General features: G+C 46.4%; 8 protein-coding genes across 8 annotated transcripts; 2 read left to right on the top strand and 6 right to left on the bottom strand.

Moving 5' to 3' along the window:
* Positions 1-456: 456 nt before the first annotated feature.
* On the bottom strand, positions 457-2756 carry N7478_002721 (Zn(II)2Cys6 transcription factor; the record flags this gene model as incomplete). The annotated part of the gene is made up of 3 exons (XM_056918935.1): positions 457-796; positions 857-2058; positions 2112-2756. 3 exons carry the CDS (start codon positions 2754-2756, stop codon positions 457-459), a joined length of 2187 nt encoding a protein of 728 aa, XP_056782093.1.
* Positions 2757-5300: 2544 nt separating this feature from the next.
* hxt8 (uncharacterized protein) lies at positions 5301-7495 on the bottom strand (the record flags this gene model as incomplete). The annotated part of the gene is made up of 12 exons (XM_056918934.1): positions 5301-5439; positions 5505-5610; positions 5671-5784; positions 5842-5981; positions 6049-6178; positions 6244-6253; positions 6330-6381; positions 6459-6887; positions 6953-7143; positions 7206-7267; positions 7331-7358; positions 7436-7495. 12 exons carry the CDS (start codon positions 7493-7495, stop codon positions 5301-5303), a joined length of 1461 nt encoding a protein of 486 aa, XP_056782092.1.
* Positions 7496-9017: 1522 nt separating this feature from the next.
* N7478_002719 (60S ribosomal protein eL42) lies at positions 9018-10003 on the bottom strand (the record flags this gene model as incomplete). The annotated part of the gene is made up of 4 exons (XM_056918933.1): positions 9018-9057; positions 9124-9308; positions 9385-9477; positions 10001-10003. The coding sequence occupies 4 exons, from the start codon at positions 10001-10003 to the stop codon at positions 9018-9020; spliced, it is 321 nt and encodes a 106-aa protein (XP_056782091.1).
* Positions 10004-10308: 305 nt separating this feature from the next.
* On the bottom strand, positions 10309-11330 carry N7478_002718 (uncharacterized protein; the record flags this gene model as incomplete). Its single annotated transcript, XM_056918932.1, has 3 exons — positions 10309-10892; positions 10946-11195; positions 11256-11330. The coding sequence occupies 3 exons, from the start codon at positions 11328-11330 to the stop codon at positions 10309-10311; spliced, it is 909 nt and encodes a 302-aa protein (XP_056782090.1).
* A 1957-nt stretch (positions 11331-13287) lies between these two features.
* Positions 13288-14511, bottom strand: N7478_002717 (elongin A domain-containing protein; the record flags this gene model as incomplete). Its single annotated transcript, XM_056918931.1, has 3 exons — positions 13288-14160; positions 14287-14363; positions 14454-14511. 3 exons carry the CDS (start codon positions 14509-14511, stop codon positions 13288-13290), a joined length of 1008 nt encoding a protein of 335 aa, XP_056782089.1.
* Positions 14512-15549: 1038 nt separating this feature from the next.
* Positions 15550-16080, top strand: N7478_002716 (putative tubulin-specific chaperone Rbl2; the record flags this gene model as incomplete). Its single annotated transcript, XM_056918930.1, has 3 exons — positions 15550-15717; positions 15833-15919; positions 15979-16080. The coding sequence occupies 3 exons, from the start codon at positions 15550-15552 to the stop codon at positions 16078-16080; spliced, it is 357 nt and encodes a 118-aa protein (XP_056782088.1).
* Positions 16081-16275: 195 nt separating this feature from the next.
* Positions 16276-17345, bottom strand: N7478_002715 (uncharacterized protein; the record flags this gene model as incomplete). Its single annotated transcript, XM_056918929.1, has 2 exons — positions 16276-17246; positions 17309-17345. The coding sequence occupies 2 exons, from the start codon at positions 17343-17345 to the stop codon at positions 16276-16278; spliced, it is 1008 nt and encodes a 335-aa protein (XP_056782087.1).
* Positions 17346-17910: 565 nt separating this feature from the next.
* On the top strand, positions 17911-19080 carry N7478_002714 (uncharacterized protein; the record flags this gene model as incomplete). Its single annotated transcript, XM_056918928.1, has 1 exon — positions 17911-19080. The coding sequence occupies one exon, from the start codon at positions 17911-17913 to the stop codon at positions 19078-19080; it is 1170 nt and encodes a 389-aa protein (XP_056782086.1).
* Positions 19081-22206: the final 3126 nt, after the last annotated feature.

Raw genomic sequence — 22206 nt, 5'->3', positions numbered from 1 at the left:
CGTGATACATATGGTGCGACTTCGAAAGTTACACATTGTCCACACACATATCTTGATACGCGATATAGGCGTAAGAATTGAATTGAAGATTGCCTTAGGGGCTTTCTTTACAAGTTGACACATCATATCTCTTCTAGAGTTTGGCATATCTCAGTAATCTCATGTGCTCGTGTTTTACCATGTATCTCTCTAATGCTTTCACATCCTTCTTCCTCAATTCTATTTTCTATATCTATATTCAAGGGCAGATTACAAGGTTTATCTTTAAAGAAGAGAGTATTATAAATTTGGGTTGAAATGTTCACTTATCAATTTTGAGTATCGTTCATTCGTCGTGGTCTCATAAAACTAAATTTCAAACTCTGCCGCCCGAAAAATGCCCCCAAACCCCTTTTCCCCAATACATAAAATAATAAAGACCAAGTAATTTGGTAGAGTAATTTGAGTTCTCGAAGGTTATACCACATCAGACTCGAATGCATATTGCATGCCAGACCCCAATGTATCCCATGGAACTGAAGTGGGACCAATCCAATGTTGAGGATGCATACTCATGGCAAAGCTCGACTGCATTGTCGGGTCACTCGAAGAAGACGCGACAGTTGGTACAGGCGAATTAGATTGCGAGTGAGGCAACATGAAGCTATCGGGCACGTTAACGTTGGACATAGTAGGTGCCAATGCAGCGAACATTTGCGCTTGTGTTTGTTGAGACTGAAGCTGGGCTTGAGATTGCTGCTGCTGATGTTGTTGTTGCTGCTGTTGAACTTGATGATATTGAGTGGAGATGCTATCACTAAAGACAAGTCAGTAGTTGCTCAGTCGAATGGATGCGTGGTGGATTTCAAGAACATACATTATCTGTCGGACGATAGGAACCGCCTTGCTGCAAAACGTACTTCTCACTGAGAGAGAGGCAAACATGTCCAATGCTTTACTCAGCATCTCTTTGGTTTCATCGAACTTGGCTTGGCTCTCTGAGTTCAGAAGGCCAACTGCCAAAACGACTGCTGCATGAAAGGCATTGAAGCTACCCAGGCCGCTAGTATACCACTTATAAGGGGCAAACTGTGAGCTTTCAAGCATATTTTGGAAAATAGATAGGGCTGCTTTGGCGGACGTCATGCATTTCGCGCGAGAGTCGCACGTCTCAGGAGTGATTTCGCCTTGAAGCAAGCGGCATAGATTAGGTCGGAGGAGGAGGAGAACAAGCTGGTGAACTTGACTGTGGAGGATGTTGAGGTTGGCTTGGTGATGTACTGGTAGAGGATCTGGATTTATATCGACTTGATATCGCGCATCGCACAGCTCACGGAAGGCCATGAGTTCAGCTTCAAGTTGAGCAATGGAAAAGTGAGACACCTGAGGGTAGGTAAATATTGTTTCGCAGATCTTGTTGGAAAGTTTGTGTAGTCGGAAATTCAGGAGGAGGTAGGTCATTTGTGTAGGTCGACCGGAAGAGGGGGAGGAAGATGGATCTGAAGTCATGGGGACACTTGGTCCAGTGAGAAGATCAATATCATCTATATCAGCTGGCATTCTCACATCCTGGGTGAGTAGCTGTTGCTCGAGACTGCCAAAGGATGTATTTTGGATGGTGTAGAGCATCATCAACCCAGCCCATACTCGTCGTCTTTCTTCGCGCTCAATGGGACCAAGGAAAAATCGCTCTGGGTCGATGTGACAGCCCATGGAGATGGCAACATGGTGTGTAAGTCCGAGAAGGGTCCAGAATGGTAGGCCGCGGTGAAGTCGGGCATAACTGACTAGCACTAATGCTTGAAGTGAGTTGATAGAGTGCCTCGTCATCACTCCATCTGCAGCCAGGCATTGGAGTGCAGCAGATCGGTAACGTGCTGATAACGCTTTGATGTTTCGGCTGACTGTTCTCTCTCGACCAAGGTCGGACAGAAGTGGATCGTCGTCGTTTAAGGCGCTGATAGCGATGGCCAGGATTGCGAACAAAAGAGCCAGCCATGAGGTAGAAACACTACCAGGGTCATGGCAAAACTGTTGATACTCGGCCTCAAAGGTCAAGTCATGAAGAATATGGAAAATCTTTCAAACATATTAGCTACTGGTGAGGGTCAAAGCTTCCTAGACATACATACCGGTGAAAAAACTTTGAAATAAACTTCTTTCAAGTTATCGCAATACCGACCAGGTGGTAGTAGAGCCAAAAGCTCGGTCCGGGAAACATTCCCATTCCGGGCCAATGGTATTTGTAGATCATCATCGTCTGCTATATCGGCATCGGAGTCCCGCAAACACTCCGCAGCGGGGCTTTTGGCAACCACCGATTCCCACTGCGAAGCGAGCGGTACATAGCGGACATGGCCCGAAGGGGATGTGCGAAGCTTACCAATATTGCCCAACATAGGGCTCCGGAAGTCCCACGAATCCAATCCTCCGCCGACATCAGACTCCGAGAAACTCCCGGTGGCACTAAGAGCACCCAGTGGAGAATTCGGAGCTCCAACTGGGGTCCCAGCTTGTGAGTTCACTTGTTTTTGGAGAAGACCCTCTAGGTTTCTGATTCGCGATAACAATTCATTCTGAACATTTGGGTCTCCGGATTGAGGTTGTTCTGTAGAGAGACGAGGTTGGCCAAGGTAGATACAATCCTCAGCACCGAGACCTCGTCGTACACATGTTTGACACGGACGTCCATCGCGAGAGCAACGGATCTTTCTCGTTCGACATGCCTGACAACTGATCGGGAGACGCTTCCCGGTCGAGCGAGATGAGGAAGTCATGAGGGGTGATGTTAATGTGCACTGGCCAGTATCAAAGCTTTCGATATCCTTTCCTGGGTGGCGACAATCTGTCAAACAGGCATAGATGGCAAACAAGAGCAAGAATCAAAAGTAGTTCGCTTGTCCGGTGATATGGATATCCGGTGATGGGCCTTGTGGATCAGTGGCGGCTCCAATTTTGAAGTTAAGGGCCCATTCAATCTGGATCGGAAAAAAATAGCTATCCACCAAAGTTCATGGAAAGGTGGGGGAAGCGATGCTTTAAAGTCTGGAAAATGGGGAGACTGTAAGGATGCGTCATGCTATAAACTCCCCGGATGAGCAAGGAATTTGTAACAAGAATTATAGAATAATTAGAAAAGGAGGCAACCGTCAAGAAGCCACGGATCGTTTATCCGGCAGAGCTGAGCCAGAACGTTGCCATTTGCCCCTTTCTTCACCACCAGTCAGGTAAATTCAAAATAATGAAAAATCATGTCCTCGTGAAGTGCCGTAATGACAGCATCCGAACTAGTAGACAAGCTAGTCGGGGCGTCCGATGTTCCATTGTGGAGCCTGGCATGCTTCTAGAAAACTTCTGTTGTTCCATCGGATGGGCCCACTCATTCAAGGTTTGATTTCATTGTTTTTTATTTTATTTTTATTTTTTTATTATGTAGAACGCTTCCGATAGTTAGCCGATGGGCAGCTGTTAACTCCCCCCATGCCGACATACTTACCGGCAACAACCTAGACAGGAGTCAAAAATGATACATCTGTTGATCATCATGCAGGGAGGAGAATTCGCATTGACCTTACTGTGAATTTCGGCTCTGGATGTAGTGGGTAGGAGCCGAAAAGACAGCGTGAACACGTTGCAGTAGGATCAAGGGGTCCCGAAAACATACTTCCGTCAAAATTTCTTGACATAGGCTTTACATAAAAAAAAGAAATTAACGAAAAAAGGTTACTCTGAGTGGGCAAGGGCAAGGAAAAATTTTCACTTCATGATTATTTAAGGATTGGCTCAGCAGTCCCTTGCCACTGAAGAGGCCTGAGCGGGTTTGTTGATCATTCATAGGGCCGCAGTAGATTCTAGTGCGTCTGGATCGCCGATGACGGTGCACCACCATACTGGATTTGTTAAACTTGTCCGAGAAAAATGAAAATTTCCTACAGAATCAGCCACAGTGAGCCACAATTAGGCTGTCATGATTTTTAAAGATTGCGGACACATATGTGGAGTACGGTGTGGCTATTTCTAGGACTATCCAGCTGGGACTATATTAAATTATGGTGTGAGAAGGGACACAGGATCATATAATTGCCTCCACTAGACACTTCAAGAGTTTTGAAAGCTGAATAATTGACAGGATTGACAAGTCCCACGGTTTGTCCCTGTACACAATTTACTCCATTTGGGAGTGACAAACACGACTTCCCCGTCGAAAACTCCACCCGAGACCGTGGTCGGTGAACGGGGCAGCTCCCGCCGCGTTTTCCATGGGTGTTCGATGGGTGTTCGATGGGTTGTTCCACCATCGAATTATTGGCTAAGATCAGGGAGGCGATCTCCATCCTCCTCGATGAAGGTCGATCATCCCGGTGCGACAGATGGATATGGTTGGGGAAAGGGAATGCAAATCACTAATGAAACACAAATTCTTCGTTAGTGCCCTGTAAGGGGGACCCATTTTCCACATGGCAATTATCCCCAGGAATGACGGAAATGAACGGGAATGTGCGGAATGCCAACACAAACTATTAGCTTGTTTAACTTTGTGAGAAGCGGCATGGGGGCTTGGACCTCGTGTTCCTGAAAGCCGGGTTCCCAATAACCAGAATGCACAGATGCACTTGATCCTCCCCGATATTCCCCCAGATCTTAGCCGATAGTTCGATGCACAGTGGCAAATAGCGTGAGCGACCTATTTCCCCGGGACCCTACGAATCTAGGAACATGTGCACCCAGTCGATTGGGATCGTCATAAGACAGGGTCTAACTCGTGGTTATTGAGTTTCTTCTTTATGCAATCTGTCGTCGGAAGGATCCAGCCTGCATCGGATAAGGGGTGACCCATCATCGTTACGACAGAGATTTCAAATTTCAAATCTAAAATCTAAAATATGATCTCCGATCCACTCAGGAGAATGGAAGTGCGAAGGCTGTGATTGATCAACTTATTGTAAATATCAAAAATTCCAATCAGGGGAACCACATGGCAAAGTGGACATCAATAGTTGCATTGTCTTCCAGGGTTGAGAAGCAGTGGGGCTCATCGTGGCTGAAACTGGTGTCTTGACACACGCGGCTCTTGTCTTTCAAGCGTCTACAACGATGTAATAGGGCAGCCAGCAGACTGGATAAAGTTAAAAGTAACAAGACTGGAACACGGCGCCCAAAACACCCTGGTTTGCCCCATTGGACCTGCTTATTGGGGAAGGTGTCTTCAGCCTCGGAATGTTTCTACTCGTTTAGGTACACACTTAATTCCTGCCATGGAATGTCATAATGTCAATGTTGTATAAAAAAGTACCGTGCATGTATCTGACAACAAAATAAAATCACGCCTGGTCTTCAGGTGCGGACTCGATATGGTCCGCTCGGCCAACCACCGAAGTTCGCTTAGGACCTTCATCTGCTATGACCACATTGTCTCCGAAAGCGGCGGCCACCTCCTCGAGGGTTTTTTGTTTGGTCTCACTATAAAAAATATCAATAAAACTGAATTATCCCGAGCTCGGATAATTATTTTGAGAGTGACGTACGGGAAATAAAAGTAAGCTATAACAAGGAAGAAAAAAGTGCATGCCACAAAAACATAATAGTAATTCTGTTGGATGTTGGCAAATGCACTTGGACCTGCCTCAGTGACTTTTTAAAGAAGAATAAATTAGCAAGTATTCAAATTTTGAGAAAAATCATTTAACTTACTGGCGACATTGACAATGAAGTGAGATGCAGCCGCGAGACCCATCACCTTACTGCGCAGAGCAATGGGGAGGACCTCAGCCCCATACAACCATGTCGTACTATTAAGGAATCCGTCTTTGGATAGAAAATTGTAAGCAGACAACACATTGCCAATCACGGAGAATAGCTTACAATAGCAAACGACAAAGAGATAAATTCCCAGAATTGCAAATCCTTTGCCGATCTTGTTGTCTGTATTTTGGAACTTCATTTGCATCACGGCCGCATAGATCTCGATTAGAATGATACCTGCCAGGCCAGTGATCAACATCCTATCCACAGTTAGCGATGAATATGATATCAGCTGCAAAGGGGGGCGTCGCCTAACGGCTCACATACTTCCGGCGTCCCCACTGGTCCGTCATATACTTGGTTGTGATAGCATTAGATAAGAAGGCAATGGTTCCATAAACCGCGGCAAGAGCTAGGATTGTGTGTGACCCAATGCCGAGCGACTTATATAAGATAGCTAGTAGGGTACAAGTTAATATTCGAGAAATTCTTCACAAATGGGCAGAGATCAGAGGAGCTCACTTTGGTAGTACTATATCATAGTTAGCGTCGTCTGGTCTTTCAAATAGCATCATACTGTCTTAGAATTCAGATCTTATTTCACATACCTGGATCACATTGACACCTGTCAAACTCGTCATCGTCTGCACAGCAATAGAACTAGAAGCGATTGGTCAGTACGCGTTCTCCATTGTCGACTTGCCCGGTTAATTGAGAACGGCCAATTAATAACATACACCATCACACGAGAACGGAATAACTTGAAAATCTCCTTATACGAAGTAATCTCTCGCTCCATCTCATATTCGATCTGCGCCTGCATGAGTGCAAACTCCTCCTCCACTTCATGTACCTGACCTCCGCGTCGAATCCGAGAAAACTCGCTGCGGGCCATATCAGCCTTTCCACTTCGAATCAACTGACGTGGTGAGTTGGGCATGAAGGTCGCCAACCCGATAAACATGACAATACCCCATGGGATCTGGATACCCAAAGGCAGTCGCCATTGCACAGGACCATAGGGTGCGTAACCGCAGGCGAATCCGACCCAGTTAGAAGCCATGGTTCCAAAGGAAATGCCGCAGCCAGAGATACCACCGATCAAGCCACGGAAGCGAGGATCAGATATCTCACTCAGGTAAATTGGGACGGTAGCAACGAGTCCGCTGATCAAAGTTAGAGAGAAAAAACTTCGTTTCTTTTCCTTTCTTCCAGTTTGACTTAAACTTACCCAACGGCAAACCCGGCTAGTACGCGCCCGGTGAGAAACATCCCAATATTGACTGAGGCAGTCTGAATGACTGTGCCAATAGTCACAACCACGCACATGAGTTGCATGAATCTAATTCGTCCGAGCTTGTCGCCGATGAAGGTTTGTGTTAAAGCGCCGACCGCCTCGCCAGCAATATAAACTGCTACCACCTGCCAGTGTATTTCTCAGTTGCATATTCTGCGTGCGCGGGCAATGAATTGGTTAAACATACTGCTCCTGTGAGACCCTTTGAAGGGTTATCCATATAATCGATCCAGCTTTGATGCGCAATTGCTATTTAATGGGGGTCAGTTGGGGATTCAGGCTTTGCAGGGAAGGAAAAGCCGAAATACTCACTCGTCGTTGCGATTCCAGTGTCGAACCCCTAGATTCAAACGATTAGCCACCAGCTCATGCGAAAATCCCCATGATGCTCCGGTAGCAAGAGAGCTAGGGACATACAAACAAGAAGGTGCCGATCGCAGCGAAAAACGCAATGCCCAGAGAGTACCACAGCGCCATGACGAATGATTCTTCTGACTCTTCTATATTCCGAAGGAGACCAGCAAACAACACCGGGTGGTTATGAGGAAATCTGATTGTCACGAAGAGCAAGACAAAGAAAACAAGCTCCAAGCTCTGCTTTACTGCAGCATGCAGGAAATCCCTGGGTTATCTATGCGGGCTTCGACCGATCGAGGCAGTGTCACACGGTCTTAACAAAGACAGGATTCAGTGCTTGCACTCGGAGAAATGCCGAGTTGGCATGACATGGATTCTGGGGATGCGGGGAAATGAGAATGCTGAATACGAGAGGCTTGATTCAGCCGGTTGTTTGATTGTCCAATAGCAAGATTATTGGATATTGGAGAAGGGCGGGAAAGCATTCTTCTGGGTCCGTCATTGAGCGAGACATTTTCATTGGGTGAGTTGCCCAGGTTTGGTGGCTTTTGACTTTGGCTGTTCTGCACATCTCGGCGTGGGGGTGCGGGGGTGGAGGTCATTCCCAGCAGTTTCTCGCTTTATTTGTCTCCGAATAGAATAACCTCCAGATAGAAGTCCACATCTTACGTTGATGTGGATCTTGATTATCGCCTGGACTCAGAGTTGGGCTCGGCAGTTCCCCCGAGCTTGCTTCATCCTCCCAACGATTCGTATATACATAGTAGTATTATATATACAACTCAAGTGTCACGTCCGGTCTACTCCGACTATGGATGTGGTAAAGGAACAATTAGAAGCAGCAAACAAATCCCTGACTTGATTATATACTATAAACCGTAATCACTTCGAAATTTTAAGCCTCGAAAAAGAGGCATCCCTACATAACTAATGATAGCCATGTCTAGCTAAAGTTACCGCTACCTACTATAATATGACTCTTCGGCCAGCCAACAGGTGTATGCAGTAGTATGTATATCCATTTATTAAGAACGTTTCATCCGCGATGCCCAGCCTGAGGCGGATCAATGTCTAGTTTTTATACCAAACAACCGTTTTGGCTTAATCTATAGATGGATGTATGGGGCTCAAGCAAGTTCCTTCAACAAATTGGACACTGCCAAGGTTGTGCGTTGTTGCAGCTTCAAGTACCCTATGCCGGTCGGCCTTTCCCTCAAAATTGAAAATACGTTCAGATCTCATAGCATCATGTGTACGATGACGTCTTTCCGAAGCTTCAGATACTCGATGGATTATGACTCTGTACGATTGGTTCTACGGCCAGGCCCTCCTGAGACAAAGAGTGTAGATAGGCTACTTCCAAGTGATTCAGCGGATAGGACGAGACAGCGTTAAAGAGTGGAAGAAACCATCTAGCATGGAGCAAGCTACAGGGTACGACCTACTGCCCAGATGATAACGAGAACTTGGATGAATCTACTATTCAGAAAACAGGCTCATCGTCAGGTTGTCATAGTTTGTTTTTTGAAGGTATGAATTCCTATTTCATTTTTCCATTGCCCATATCATATGTCCTTCGCAAAACAGCGAAGCTTCTTGTGCAATGCAGGAAACCCAGAAGCCGAACAAGGAAATCGAACGCTTAGAAGACAAGAGCAGCACCCTTGGTCTTCTTGTCACCACTGTAGAGAAAAGAAAGGTTAGCATCAATCGGCACCATGTGGTGATGGAATATAGTGGAAACATACCCCAACTCGAAGTGCTTGCAGCGCTTCAGGGCGAGCTGCTTCTTGGCCTTGCAGGAAGTGCACTCGAGACGCAGGACAACCTTCTTGGTGGTCTTAGCCTTCTTGTGGAAGACAGGCTTGGTCTGACCACCGTAACCGGACTGCTTTCTATCATAACGACGCTTACCCTGGGCAAACAGGGAGGCCTATATTTCATAAGAAAAATTGAAATCAGCGCTGTGTTCTGTTGGTGTTGACTGTCGAGCTTCAGTGTTTTCTCACCTTGCCAGCCTTGTACTGGGTGACCTTGTGCTGGGTGTGCTTGTGGCACTCCTTGCCCTTGCAGTAGGTCCGGCGGGTTTTGGGAATGTTGACCTGTGCGCAGAGAAAATTGATAAGCTTCCGTTGTGCCAACGAATATTTTTTTAGTCTCCGTCCGCGTGTATCTCAAGCCCGAGGTGGAAGGTTGTGCGGTCGCGTCGCTTGGTTCGGTACTAGCGTCCTAGTTGGTATTATGAGATTTACGACCGATTCAGGATACTCTTTCGAATGACCAGACTCAGTAGTGGTGGCCCTTCGATTTCATCGCATCGAATCGGTCGGTCGCATGTACGATAACACGTCAAAGAAGTTGATTTCGCCACCGAACTTCTTGCGAGCTCTCTTCTTGATATTCGTCTTGTGTAGTTATTGTCGCGCAAGTCGAGAAGCGGATGTCGAGGCAAATGGTGGAAGCCCGCGAGGGAAGTATTCGGTCGGTAGTGGTCATCGTTCACGATCATGAGTCCGGCCACACAAATTCAACTTCCATCGCACAATACCGAAAGCGATTTCGCAGCGGATTTCGACCGGGAACTTGAGGATACAGCAGGTTGGAGATAGACGGTGCAATTCTTACCATTTTGACTGACTTGCCGGGTAGCGAGGTGGGTGGTCGTTAGATTGTCACTTGTCGGAGAGAGCAAGCAGATGGTTGGGTTGTGGGATTTCGTTTCGCTTAGGCCCTATTCGGGAGTGCGCTAAACCATGTTGGGGGTTTGAGTGGGTGGATGACTCATCATCCGTTGTTCCGTATCGGGAAAGCACCAAGCGCGCTCCTTCCAATGTTTGCATCTTTTATCATGATTTCTATATAAAATCGAGGGATTCTAAGTAATTTTGTTGGATTTTTGTATCTTTAGCTAGTGAAAAAGCTCTCAAACAAATCTAAAATCCATTCCCAATCAGTACAGCATCTCCCTTGCCATACCATGATCGGCCTTTGTTCAGTTCAAGCCCTCGCTCCTGTCCCACCACCCACTCACCCCGCGTGGGGCTTCCAAATCGCTTCCATTCAGTTGATCTCAACTCTTGGTTAATCCCTTCGATTGTATTAACAATCGCGTTTGCCTTGGAACATAAACCATCAAGTTCTTTTGATTTATCTTCCCCTGGTGGAACAGCGAACCGGGCAATAGTTATGTGGGCTGAAGGAACATTGTATCTGGACGCGAATTGACATCCAGACTTAGAGGCGATATCCCAGAGATCCCGACGTAGATGATGATAGGAGTACGTATCATGATCATCTTCAGCGGCAGGAACAAAGCTCAGAGCGAAAGCCGTCGAGTCGTAACTAACAACCGGGCGACCAAGCCGCGGGCTGTGTGTAAGAGTATAATCAACAATGGTTTCGAGAGGAAGTGTTCGTTGGAGGGTTTCAACTACTTCATCCACCTTGACTGCTGATGATGCTGAAACCATCTCACATGTTGTCAGATGGAGATGTTCTTGGGGAGTAAGCCAAAGGGCTACAATGAAGTTAGAAGGCAATTCCTATTAATCGTGGGGCAACATGACATACATGGTCCAGCTACAGATGCGATCTCCTGCTGGATATCATAGACCAGCTTGCGAATATGCTTAGGTGGTCGCGCCCAGAAGGAGAGATTGTTTCTTGTGTCCTTGTACTGGGCGATGCCCTGATCTGCCTCTAAAATCTTCTCGAGGACCTCATCGAATTTCCATTCGCGGAAACCGGGAATGAGTAGTATTTCCTTGAACTGCGCATTACGATTAGATCGATGTGTTTCATAGGCGCCTTGAATCCTTTTCTGCGATTGTAGTCAGTGGTCTATGTCTTAGTAATGCCCTTGGTCAAAGAAAGAGCTTACCGGATCGTCCCCACACCCGGTGATAAATTGTTGAAATTGATTAGGCGTGGCCACTTCGGAGGATGTTTGAGTCATTTTAGGTTGTTCTCAATTTCCCGATTTTGATAAATCCACTCCTGGAGTGCTTCTAGGTATGACCTTTAAATGTTCAACTGTAAAAATCTTTCGCACTCGAGCCATGGAGACGGATGAGAAAAAAAGAAGTTCACGCCAGGTTGAGACATCTGGATCCATGTGATCAGTAGGATAGCTGTAGCCAACACGGATATATAAATGTGGAACTCCGGTTGGATACCTTCTCCAAGACCTCGGGGTACAAAATATCACCTGGGTGCATTTGAGGGATTAGAAATTACTGTGGGGTTACCACCTGTCCCCAAAACTTTGAAATGCTTGATTGATTGAATATTTATTATTTAAATGTTGACTTCAACCAATACTTACATCAGATTATTGTAGAGTAAACATATACAGTACGATTAAGGTACCTACATACATAAATGCAGGGTCATAGACGATTATCTATGAGTAAACATGTATTACCTATGCATATGCAGTAAAAAGTGAGTAATAGAAAACTACATGACTGCATACATCTCGACAACCTTTCACGTAAACATTCCACGTTTATTCGCAGGAAGGAGAAGCATCGCAGCTTTTTTTTTATTACTTAGCCTTGTTATCGATTAGGCAATAAGGCCACCGCCCCACCTAAAACCCCGCCAGAAGCGGCTCTCTCGTCTTCTCTCTAGACACTCATATGCATTACAGCACTCGCCAGTGACTTTTTGCCTCCCGAGCTCCTTCGTCTCGTCCACTGAATCTGTTTTTCAAAAGCTGCACCAGCTACCCACCCCACCAAGATGTTGATCAAGTAAGTTTTCGATCTGCTCTTCCTTCACCCAATTGCATCATCGAACCTCCACCATATCGGGACTCCGAAGCTATCTTGCTAACCCTGCCTCGTGTCATAGGGTCCGCACACTCACCGGCAAGGAGATAGAGCTGGATATTGAGCCAGACTACAAGGTGAGATTCCCCGGTCGCACCCCGCCTCATCGCCACGAACCGTTTTTATCATCCATGAATAAGCTAGAGTGAGGGACACTTCCCATAAGAACCATGAACTGAGATTTTGGAACACTAGGTCGCCCGTATCAAGGAGCGCGTTGAAGAGAAAGAGGGTATCCCTCCTGTTCAGCAGCGACTTATCTACGGTGGAAAGCAAATGTACGTTTTCGAAGCTGCCACACCTGCATAAACATTGCCCTATGGGACGAGAATTTCTCACTAACAACTACTCGGTGTTTAGGGCGGATGACAAGACGGCCTCAGAATACAACCTCGAGGGTGGTGCCACACTCCATCTTGTGCTCGCTCTGCGTGGAGGATGCGATGCGTTGTAACCCGTTATGCCATTTTAGATACCACACTCTTCTCTTTACAGCAATATCATTGGGGCTTTAAGACCTCTTGCATTCAAGCCATGTCGAAAATTACGTGCAGAAGTTCGTAAATGGAACGGATAGGTCATGGGCTGGGTTGCAGATGGTGATGCATCCCAGGCGCCATGGAATGACATTCGAATCATTTGAGACCCGTGGGCGTCAAGTAGCATCCAAGGAGCTCGCTCATTCATCTTTTTTTCATGGACAAGCTTTGCGCGGTGCCTATGTGATACTACGTATTATCTACCTATATGTCCCTGCAACAAATACCCGGAAAATAAGAAATATCAATTTATGGGGCAAAGACTATTAGGCTGAACTTTTCAAATCACTTGAATATATTCAATATATTCAATATATTCAATATTAAAGTCCAAGTAGATGTCCCAAGCATGTTTCATGTGCACCGATCTGCACCCCTATTGAAAAAAAAAAGCCCAAACCAGGCCAAACGCCCAAGATGCAGTACAGTAATATTGACACAAAAACGAGGAAAATGAACACCCAAAATGAACACTCAAGACCAAAAGGACGAAAGGACGCTAAGTGACAGAATATTGAGGTATATGGCTAGTGGTTATAGGTTAGGTGATGCGCCGACGTTTTGGCTGGATGAAAACGCTATCAGGTCGTTTTCGAGGCATAGCTGGGCGCGGTGCAGTAGTTGTAACAGAGTTTGATTGTGCGGGAGGCTTGTCAGATGCTCGTGCTGAGCTGGAGGTGCCACCAGAGTTTGCGGATGGAGGCGGAGATGTGGCAGAGCGCTTGAGATTGGGTTGTTTTGCTGGAGAGGAAGCGTGGCGTGAGGGAATAGGCACCTTACGAATTGTATTGGTGCTTGAAGATGGCAACGGGTTACCAGAGGCAATTGCTCGTAACCGTGCCTCCCTTTCAGCTAGAGAAGAGGATGATGGGTGTTGGTTCAACCGCCCTGGTGCAACAGGTGCCCGAGCATCTTTATCAACACGTTTCGATGCGGTCAAAGCGGAGCCAGGAGCAGACGGCACAGGCGGGTCTGTTGGCCGCCGGTGCACTTCAATAAGTGACCGAGGCGCCCGCCTGACTTGTGTTGCACGATTGGTAAGATGCTTAGTCGGTATTGCCAGAGCATTATTTCTGCGCTGGGGCGTGAATATAGTCGGCTTTCTCGGTTCTGATCGGATACCGGGGCCCGGTCGAAATGATCTCGTGCTTTTGCCTTTTGGGCCGGCAATGATCTTTGGTGTCAATCGTGTTCGTTCCGATTTGATACCGTCCAGGGCCATTTTCATCTTTTCGGCGTCGGCATCGAGGGCTCGTTGGACGTCTTCTTGGAGGTCGCAGTATATCTCGTACCATTTGTTTGTGGATTTGGGCAGCTCATATCGGTCCCATTGTGGAATGTCGCGTCTGATGAATTCGAGCCAAATTTCTTGGTCTTCGTCGGCGAGGTGTGGAGATAGTTGCTCCATCGAGTGCTATTCGCAAGGGAGATTTACTAATTAGTTGCAATTCTTTGCTTTTCTTTTCCTTTCTATCTGTTCCGATTTGTTTTGGCCTTTTGACGAAAGAAACCGGATTCATGTTGGATTAGACAGACATACGAGCTTCTCTGGGTTATCGACTTTGAGTAGGATTGGGCGAACAAGGGCATATGGTAGATTTCCGACATCATTGAGCACTATTTGGCAGAATGTCATGTTAGTTAGCTTGGTTTTACCAAAGTAAGAAGGAGCTTGGAGGAGCTTTGCCTTTAAGCAAGTGTACTTACGTTTAACGTGCTTGATCGCAGTGCTTGTGGCCAGCTGCAGGAGTGACGGGGCTGGCATGCCGGGCTAATACGATCGAAGATTCGAGCAGAAGGCCGCCACGCAGGGAGAAGCTCATGCAATATATAAAGATCTCAACAGAAGAAGTCGTTAAATATAACAAATGAAACCTGACATGGTCATGGCTGACATGGTGCCCTTGAATGTTGTAGCTTGCGAAGAAGGGTGGCTAACTTCGAGGCTGACTCCGGTGATCAGCCAGGTGAGCTCGGGCGCTTATTGGCTCACAATCACTTTGCGGGGCGATTATGAAGTAGTGGTATTCAAAGAGTCCAAGGAATCCATGAATTGTGTAAGAAAGAAGAGAGTTCATTAACGGATGTCTATTTATACTCTGGCTACTTGGTTATCGAAAGCTTTGTAGTCACACGAGGAGTGACGCCCCTATATAGGAATGGAACATGCTAATACCTATGGAATATCGAGAAGTGAATTAATGGTACACAACATTCCTTGCAGAAACATCATCATTGAATCCCTGAAATCCAAACGCTGGACCAAACAATGGTATGTAGTGTTTGTGCTTGATCTATACTTACTCGGGGCCTATCAGTCTCAAATTTTGGTTCCAAAGTTTTTATAGGATGCTCATTTCACTATGTAGCGCACGTGAGGTTCCCCCTCGTGCAAACAGTACAAACACGATCATCCCTGATAGCATCATGAGGGGCTCATGGAATTCTTGGTGACTTCATTATTAGATGACTTGAGCTGACTTTGATATCAAAAACAAAAAGGTACGCTTCACTGCAGAATCTATTCACTTCCGAGGCTTTTTATATCTGCCATTTGAAGCTGGCACGCGAAAAGAAGCCTCACCCAATATGCAATATAGCCGCTGCAGGTCGTAGCTGTACTTTGGCTTGTGGCGATGATCCTTATTGTTGATGACATTGTGATTAAGCTATAAGGATCATCAACTGGGCAATGAAAAAGTGGCTCAAAGTCTCCCTTGCTTCAAATGATATGCTCCATGCATAAAGCTGCATCTGCAACATAGTATCATATATCTAACTATCCAACAGATCGAACGACACAATGGCACCTCGCTCCCAGATTGAGATTGTTACCTCTTCCGTGACTCGTTTGGTCAAAGAAGAGGCATCTTATCACCGCGAGCTAGAGCAGCAGGGCGAGCGGATTAAGAAGCTGGAGTCCGGCCAAGGTGGCGATGATGAGAACAAGGAGTACCTCATGAAACAGGAGGTAAGCGTCTTTATTCTTCGATTTATCTTCGTTTCGAATCTACGTTTTTTCCTTTTGAAAGAACCCAGATATGAAATTCGATTGAAAGTTTTTGGATTGTATTAACTTTGCCCAGCACCGGGCTCTTGAGGAGACCAAGAGGGTCTTGCCTACTCTGAAGCAGAAGATTGCAGACAGCGTGAAGGAATTGGAGGCTTTGATCGTAAGTGCCTCTCAAGTTCTACATTATGATTAAACCACGGTGCTGACATTGAACCATAGACCGAGGAAGGCCAGAAGGGCGCCGGGAGTAATGTGCAGCACATCACTGCTGCTAAAGAAGCCATTGCTAAAGCGAAGACGGCTGAGCGTGAGATCTCATAAAGGACAACACTTGTATCCTGCATTATTCTAAAAGCTTATGATACAATTAAAAAAAAAGAAGGGATGCCTTGAGGTGTAGTATCATTGGAATGTATGTAATCTAGAGCCTTTGAGAATAACCAGCGCCTCAAAGATCATCGTCATAATATAATCAAACCCATAACGCCATGCTTGTAATGTACATGCTAAAAGTCTTTAAGTGGTATCCATTTTCTCACGATCATCCGCAAGTTCTTCGCCTTCCTCAAGTTCATCTGATTGTTCGCCAGCATCCTCCACAGTGATTTCACCCTCATCCATCATGTTGGTGTCATCCTGACCTTGGGCGCCATCTGCACTAGTAACGTTCCGCAACGGAGAGACGCCTCTTGCTGTACCCGATCCCTTTTCAACTTGTAATTTGCCCTCATCCTGGCTTTGCTGCGAGGGAGTCGCGCTCTCATTATCTGGACGAGGACTACTTGCAGCACTAAGCTTTCCCTTAGAAGAGACATCGCCCTCGTCACCATCCTCGCCCTCTTGCATACCTTCTCTCCGCTCGACCTCTTCCTTCTCATCGCGAATCAGGCGGCGTAATTGCATACCCTCCTCCACAATGCGACCAAATTGTTCACGTCGCTCCGCCCAAGTCTTGGCATAGTCTTTGCTTTCCTTTTCCAAGTCCGTAATCTCCAGCTGGAGCTTCTGGAGATTCCCCTGTTGTTCCTCTCGCGGCTTCAGTAATCGATTCCTGGTGATTTTGTCCGACAGGTCATCATAACTCTTTCGCAAAGCCAACAATCTCTGAGCCTCCTCTAGTTGGACGCGCAGATCGGTCGTATTCCCGCGCACAGCCTGCATCGTGTCAACGATGCGGACTTTCTCGACTGCGTATCGCTGGCGCTCCTCTTCATTACTGGTTAAGAGAAACTGGATGCGAGCAATGCTGCCTTCGAAAGCGGCGAAGTCGAGCGTTACATCTTCGCGGAAAGTACGCCATTCTTCCAATCGCTTTTGCTTTTCGGATTCTGCGGTCGCGGTCGCATCGGCTTCTGGTTCTTCGGGGGGCGGAGTGGGAGGGAGGGAGGAGTTGGTGACAATGAGGGATTCGGGGTGAAGAAGACGTTTGGAAATTCTCTTGAAAGGTTTCTCTTCGACATTTAGAAGACGCGACTTGTGGAGCGCATCTGCAGTAAAGATTATCAGTCAGTTATATGAGGTAAACGATTAGACATGAAAGGGACTCGACCTTCTTCTGGTTGGCCAAGCAGCCCGTAGGACGCCATTTCCTGGATTCCAGCAGATTGACTGAAAAATTATACTGAAATTGTCAAGCTGCAAGCTTGAAAAAGACCAATGTAAATCGGGAAAGAGGGGGGGGAGGGGGGATGCAGATGTGATTAGTGAAGTGATAAACCGACGAGTAAGAAGCCTTGAAGTGGAGAGTGAATAAGAAAGAAAAGTGAAGCCGAGCGGTCTGGCGGTTCAGCCCATGCGGCTGCTTTCCCCAGAGAAATTAATCCACCTCCACTAGGTCCCGCAACTCCTCTGCGCGTGCGCCATTCTTGAGCTTGTTCCACGAGTATATTCTCGGTGCATTTGCTCCCATGAAATATATTCCTAGATAATGCCCGGCTGAGTGAGCGACAAAAAAAAGATTTCAGCTGTGGCTTGTTGACTGTCGCGCAAGTCTCTCGTGTACCTCCCCTATAACAAAGTGGTTGCTTCTTTAAGGGCTGCGGAGATCGCACACCCCGATGGAAGCAGTCGCCAGAAAATCAACGACCAACGCGTGCTCTGTTCGGTTGGTCTTTCCTCGCTGAACGTGTCGAGCGTGCTGCCTCCGCCAAGATGACAGAAATGTACTCAGGACTCCATGTGGATCAACGGTTTTCTTCCCTAGAGGAATTCAAATCGGTGATCCGGAACATCTCTGTTCGGCAGCATTGGGAGCTTCGTGTGATACGCAGCAATAAGAAGAGTGTGGTTATTGGCTGTCGCTCTGGAGCCAATTGTTTCTTTCGTGTAGTTTGTCGCTCGAACAAGAACGCGACCTACATCACTAGCTTGCAGGACAGTCATAGCTGCCGAAGGAGTGGAGACTCTTCAATCCGAACGCCGGTCCGGTCTGAAGCCTCGCATGTGCGTTTTCTACTCAGCGAAATCCCCAAGCTTTTCGATATGGATGCGAAAATACGAAGCCAAGATGTTGTGGATGCTGTGAAGCGATACCATGGATATGATATTTCCACAAGACAAGCACAGCGTGCGCTGATTAAACTACAATCACAAGATTCCCCCAATCATAATGATCAAGCTATGACCCTGGATATCATAAGTACAGGTGATCAGCACTCGCCTACCCAGTCCCAACCTGAATCGCAGGGCGATGCAGGACCAGCATATCGGGAGATATCAGAAAATCGTTGGCTGTCAGACCCTCTGCAGTCCACGTTGATGGATGATGATTCTGTGGACCCCAACGACCCGCCAGATAACCCTGTGCTGTCAGCCCAAGGCCAATCTATCCAGTCCACTCAGATACCCCAACCTCCTCCGATTGGAGCTCCAAGTCAGCCCTCCATGAACAACAACCCGCGTCCCATGACCGTATCGCAACCTGGAGTCGGATATGTGAATGCTGCATCCCTACCAGCTACAGGTCATCCGCATGCCAAACTTCCAAATTATCAGCCACGAAACGACCATCCTGGCATGCAGTCAATGGTTCTCACAGACTTCAAAATTGAATTTACCTGCACCCATTGCGGGGCTCTGAACCAAAGCTTTTTCCCAAACCAGGGTCATGTACCCGGTAGTGCCTATATGCCTCATCATTCTGTCCCCACTGCGGGCGCTGTCACCCGACATGGTGATCCCTCGCAACATGGCCCAGATGACACCGCTGGCGATGTCGTTGAAGATGGCGGTTATTCTGTTAATAGTATGAACACCCGCGTCATGCAGAATCCGTGGGCAAATAGTGGCTTGGGTGTTCCTATTGGACCGACGAACACCTAGTGTGTCAATGTAGGAGTTTGGAAACTTCATTTTGAATTTTGCGAAGTCCTTTGGATATTCCATGTTCGAAAGACGGACCTTCAATAGAGGAGATACAGCGGAGACTCAAAGAAACAGTCTCCATTGGCTACTTGTCTGGAAGTTGATTCTATCTCGATGTACATTCGTTCAGTTGCCGTCACGAATTAACGACGGCTCGGTTTTGTTATATATGGTCACAGGTTCCTCGACAGACTTCACAGTTCACGTTGTACATGCTCATATTATGGGCCTATAGCTACTCTTGGATTTGAGATAAATCAATGGCCGGGATCATGCGACAACTATGAGATATGACATTGGAACGTTTTTGTTTTGTTTTCTTGCTTGATACCATCTTATGTTCTTACTGTTTCCTGATAATGGGGCATATTGTCGCCTACCAAATATCAGGATCGATTAACCTGTTTGGTGTTTCTCATTTTGCAGGATTTATCTTTCAACACTAACTACGACTTTCATTTGAATGATAGGCTTGATACGAGCTTATGCTGCAAAAATCCAGTTTTCAATCATATATAGCCATCAACTATAGCCAAATCGTGTCTTAACGTGCTCACGCAGGCCTTGTCTGATCCGCCTAAATCAGAATTGCCCTCCACCCCCTCCCCCCACAAGTACAATTCATTAGTCGAATTTCCCCCACTCAAGAGACAAATCGTTGTGTGGGCCCGCTTCTCCGCATTTTGCCATCGTTGATCTTCTCCATAATTAGCATGATTCCGGACGAATTTCCTTGGCTCGGGGATTTTCCAAGGCACCCTAGTTGGTCATCTTCCGGAACGGCTATTAGTTGTCAATGAACGAATAATAATCATTGATATCGATGGCGCAAACTGATTATTAACAGAGCTCGCGATACGGAGCTCGTGCATGTGGTGACGAAACCTCAACGATTTATAACGCCTCCGTATAGCTTGCATCCCACGAGGGGCTTAGTGGTAGACAGTCGTTTCATTCCCGACCAAGACAACCCCCTATCCGTGCTTTGACGTGCAGAAGACTCGTGGGTATGAAGTGTTTCTTTTCACCTCTCAGGACCAATAAGATCAATGTGAACCCGACAGATGACTCTTTTCGCCGATATTAGACGAAGATCCAATCAAATCGCTCCAAACGACAGAATGATCCTTGCTCATAGGAACCAGAAAAATTTCTGCATGGTCCTAGAGGAAGGATGGAGAGGTTTTCCAGTGTTTAAATACCGGATCATGAAGAATCATAGCAGCCGTTCGAGCTTCTTGAAGATCCTCAGCTGCCTCGTTTTTCCTCATATATGCACATTAACATTTCCGAACTTTTTCGGTCTGGGATCTCGGCTCTCTAACTACTCCATATAGTATCTTGAAATTCAGTGCTGTGACGGGCGTTTCAAAGAGTAATGGACTTCGGCTCCACTGGAAGTCCTTGATGGCATGTTCGTTGATCTCAATGTCGCTTGCATGATCCGGTTTTCTTTGGAACATAGGTCTTTGGGTACCAGGAACCGACTAGCTCAATAGGATGGAACATTAGTTCAGAGCGACAACAATTAATGTCATCCCTCATGGTACTGGGTGCCTTTTTGGATCATGTGCCGCAGGTACTTGTCTCCTGATCAAGAAAACATTACAAGGGGCTGACAAAGTAGGACATATTTCATCAAGGATTGGAACAAAAGCTAGCATACATGTGGCAGTTGTCTTGGTATACATCGCCAACATCGTGATGATGATAACAACAGACACTGTTGGAGGACTTCATGCTGGGCGTTTGATTATTGGGATTGGCAATGGGTTTCTTCTGACGTTTGCCCAGCTATACATTCAAGTATATCTTATTCCGAGCTTTCACTGACCGTTAATGGGATATAGTTGAAGCCCGACAAGCAGACCGCAGATAATGAAATGGAAGATGTTCAGCATGCAATTAAAGTAGAAAACGATATTGTCAGTGGCGCTTCTGTGTGGAATATGTTCAACAACTCGATTGATCGCAGTCGAACAAGCCTCGCCGTGAGTGCAGTCACTACCCAGGCTGCTTCAGGGGCTATGTATATGATCTGTAAAAGCCTGGCAAATTCACGCTTAATATTTATCATGTAAATTATCACTGACTTCTGTATTTAGCTTATGGCACTTACTTCTTCGAAATGGCCAATGTTGGGAATGCATTCCAGAACAGTTGCATTTTCTTTGCGCTAGGCGTCGTGGCTATTCTGCTCAATATGACCGTCGTTACGCGTATCGGTCGGCGAAGAATCATTTTGATATCAGGTCTTATAGTTTGCGGATTCAGCCAATTGATCACTGCCGCTGTATATACTGTGCATCCAAGGACTGAATCTACAGGCAAGGTGATCGTGGGTTTATCTGTTATTTTCATTATCGCCTATAGTGTAGATTAAGTCAACACATTTCACAAGCTACACGGGTGTCATTTAACCCAGAATTAGGGAATAATATCTACCTATGCTTGGGTCGCAGGCGGAGAGTTACCGTCTCAAAGGCTACGATCATACACATTCGGTCTAGCGACGGGTATTGGATTTCTTGGAGCAGTGAATATATCTCCTACTTTCACACTTTCTAAGGTTTGAACGAAACAACTGATATAAATTATGATTAGTGGGTACCACATTCACTGCACCGTATTTCATCAACATCGCGTCGCTAAATTGGGGGTCAGCTACTCCTATTAGTCCTACTGGATGTAATGCGAAGACTAATGCTTACTATTCCTCAAGCCCAAAGTATGGCTATATCTGGTTCCCGTCCTGCCTCATTGCTGCAGCATTTATTTACTTATACTTGCCGGAGGCTAAGGGACGTACCCTGGAAGAGATAGATGAGATGGTAAAGTGGCTCTGGAGATTGGTTCCTTTACGGCTGCTAACATTTCTTTGTAGTTTGAGCAGCGTATTTCAGCCCGAAAATTCTCATCATACAGATGTGCTGGAACGGCTGTCGTGAAGAAAGACTGAAGAGCTCGGCAAACATTGAGGTTACAGAGGATATGAGTTAGATTCAAGGATGTTTAGCCATGCAGGTAGCTATTTATTGGAGAGACTTATCAAGGTCGGAGATAGGTTCAAGTGACTATGAACTA

The sequence above is a fragment of the Penicillium angulare genome (assembly GCF_028827245.1).
Source record: "Penicillium angulare strain IBT 27051 chromosome Unknown utg000003l_segment0_segment0, whole genome shotgun sequence".
Lineage (NCBI taxonomy): Eukaryota > Fungi > Ascomycota > Eurotiomycetes > Eurotiales > Aspergillaceae > Penicillium > Penicillium angulare.
The sequence above is the reverse complement of the archived record's forward strand: the minus strand, read 5'-3'. Positions and strand labels throughout refer to the sequence as shown.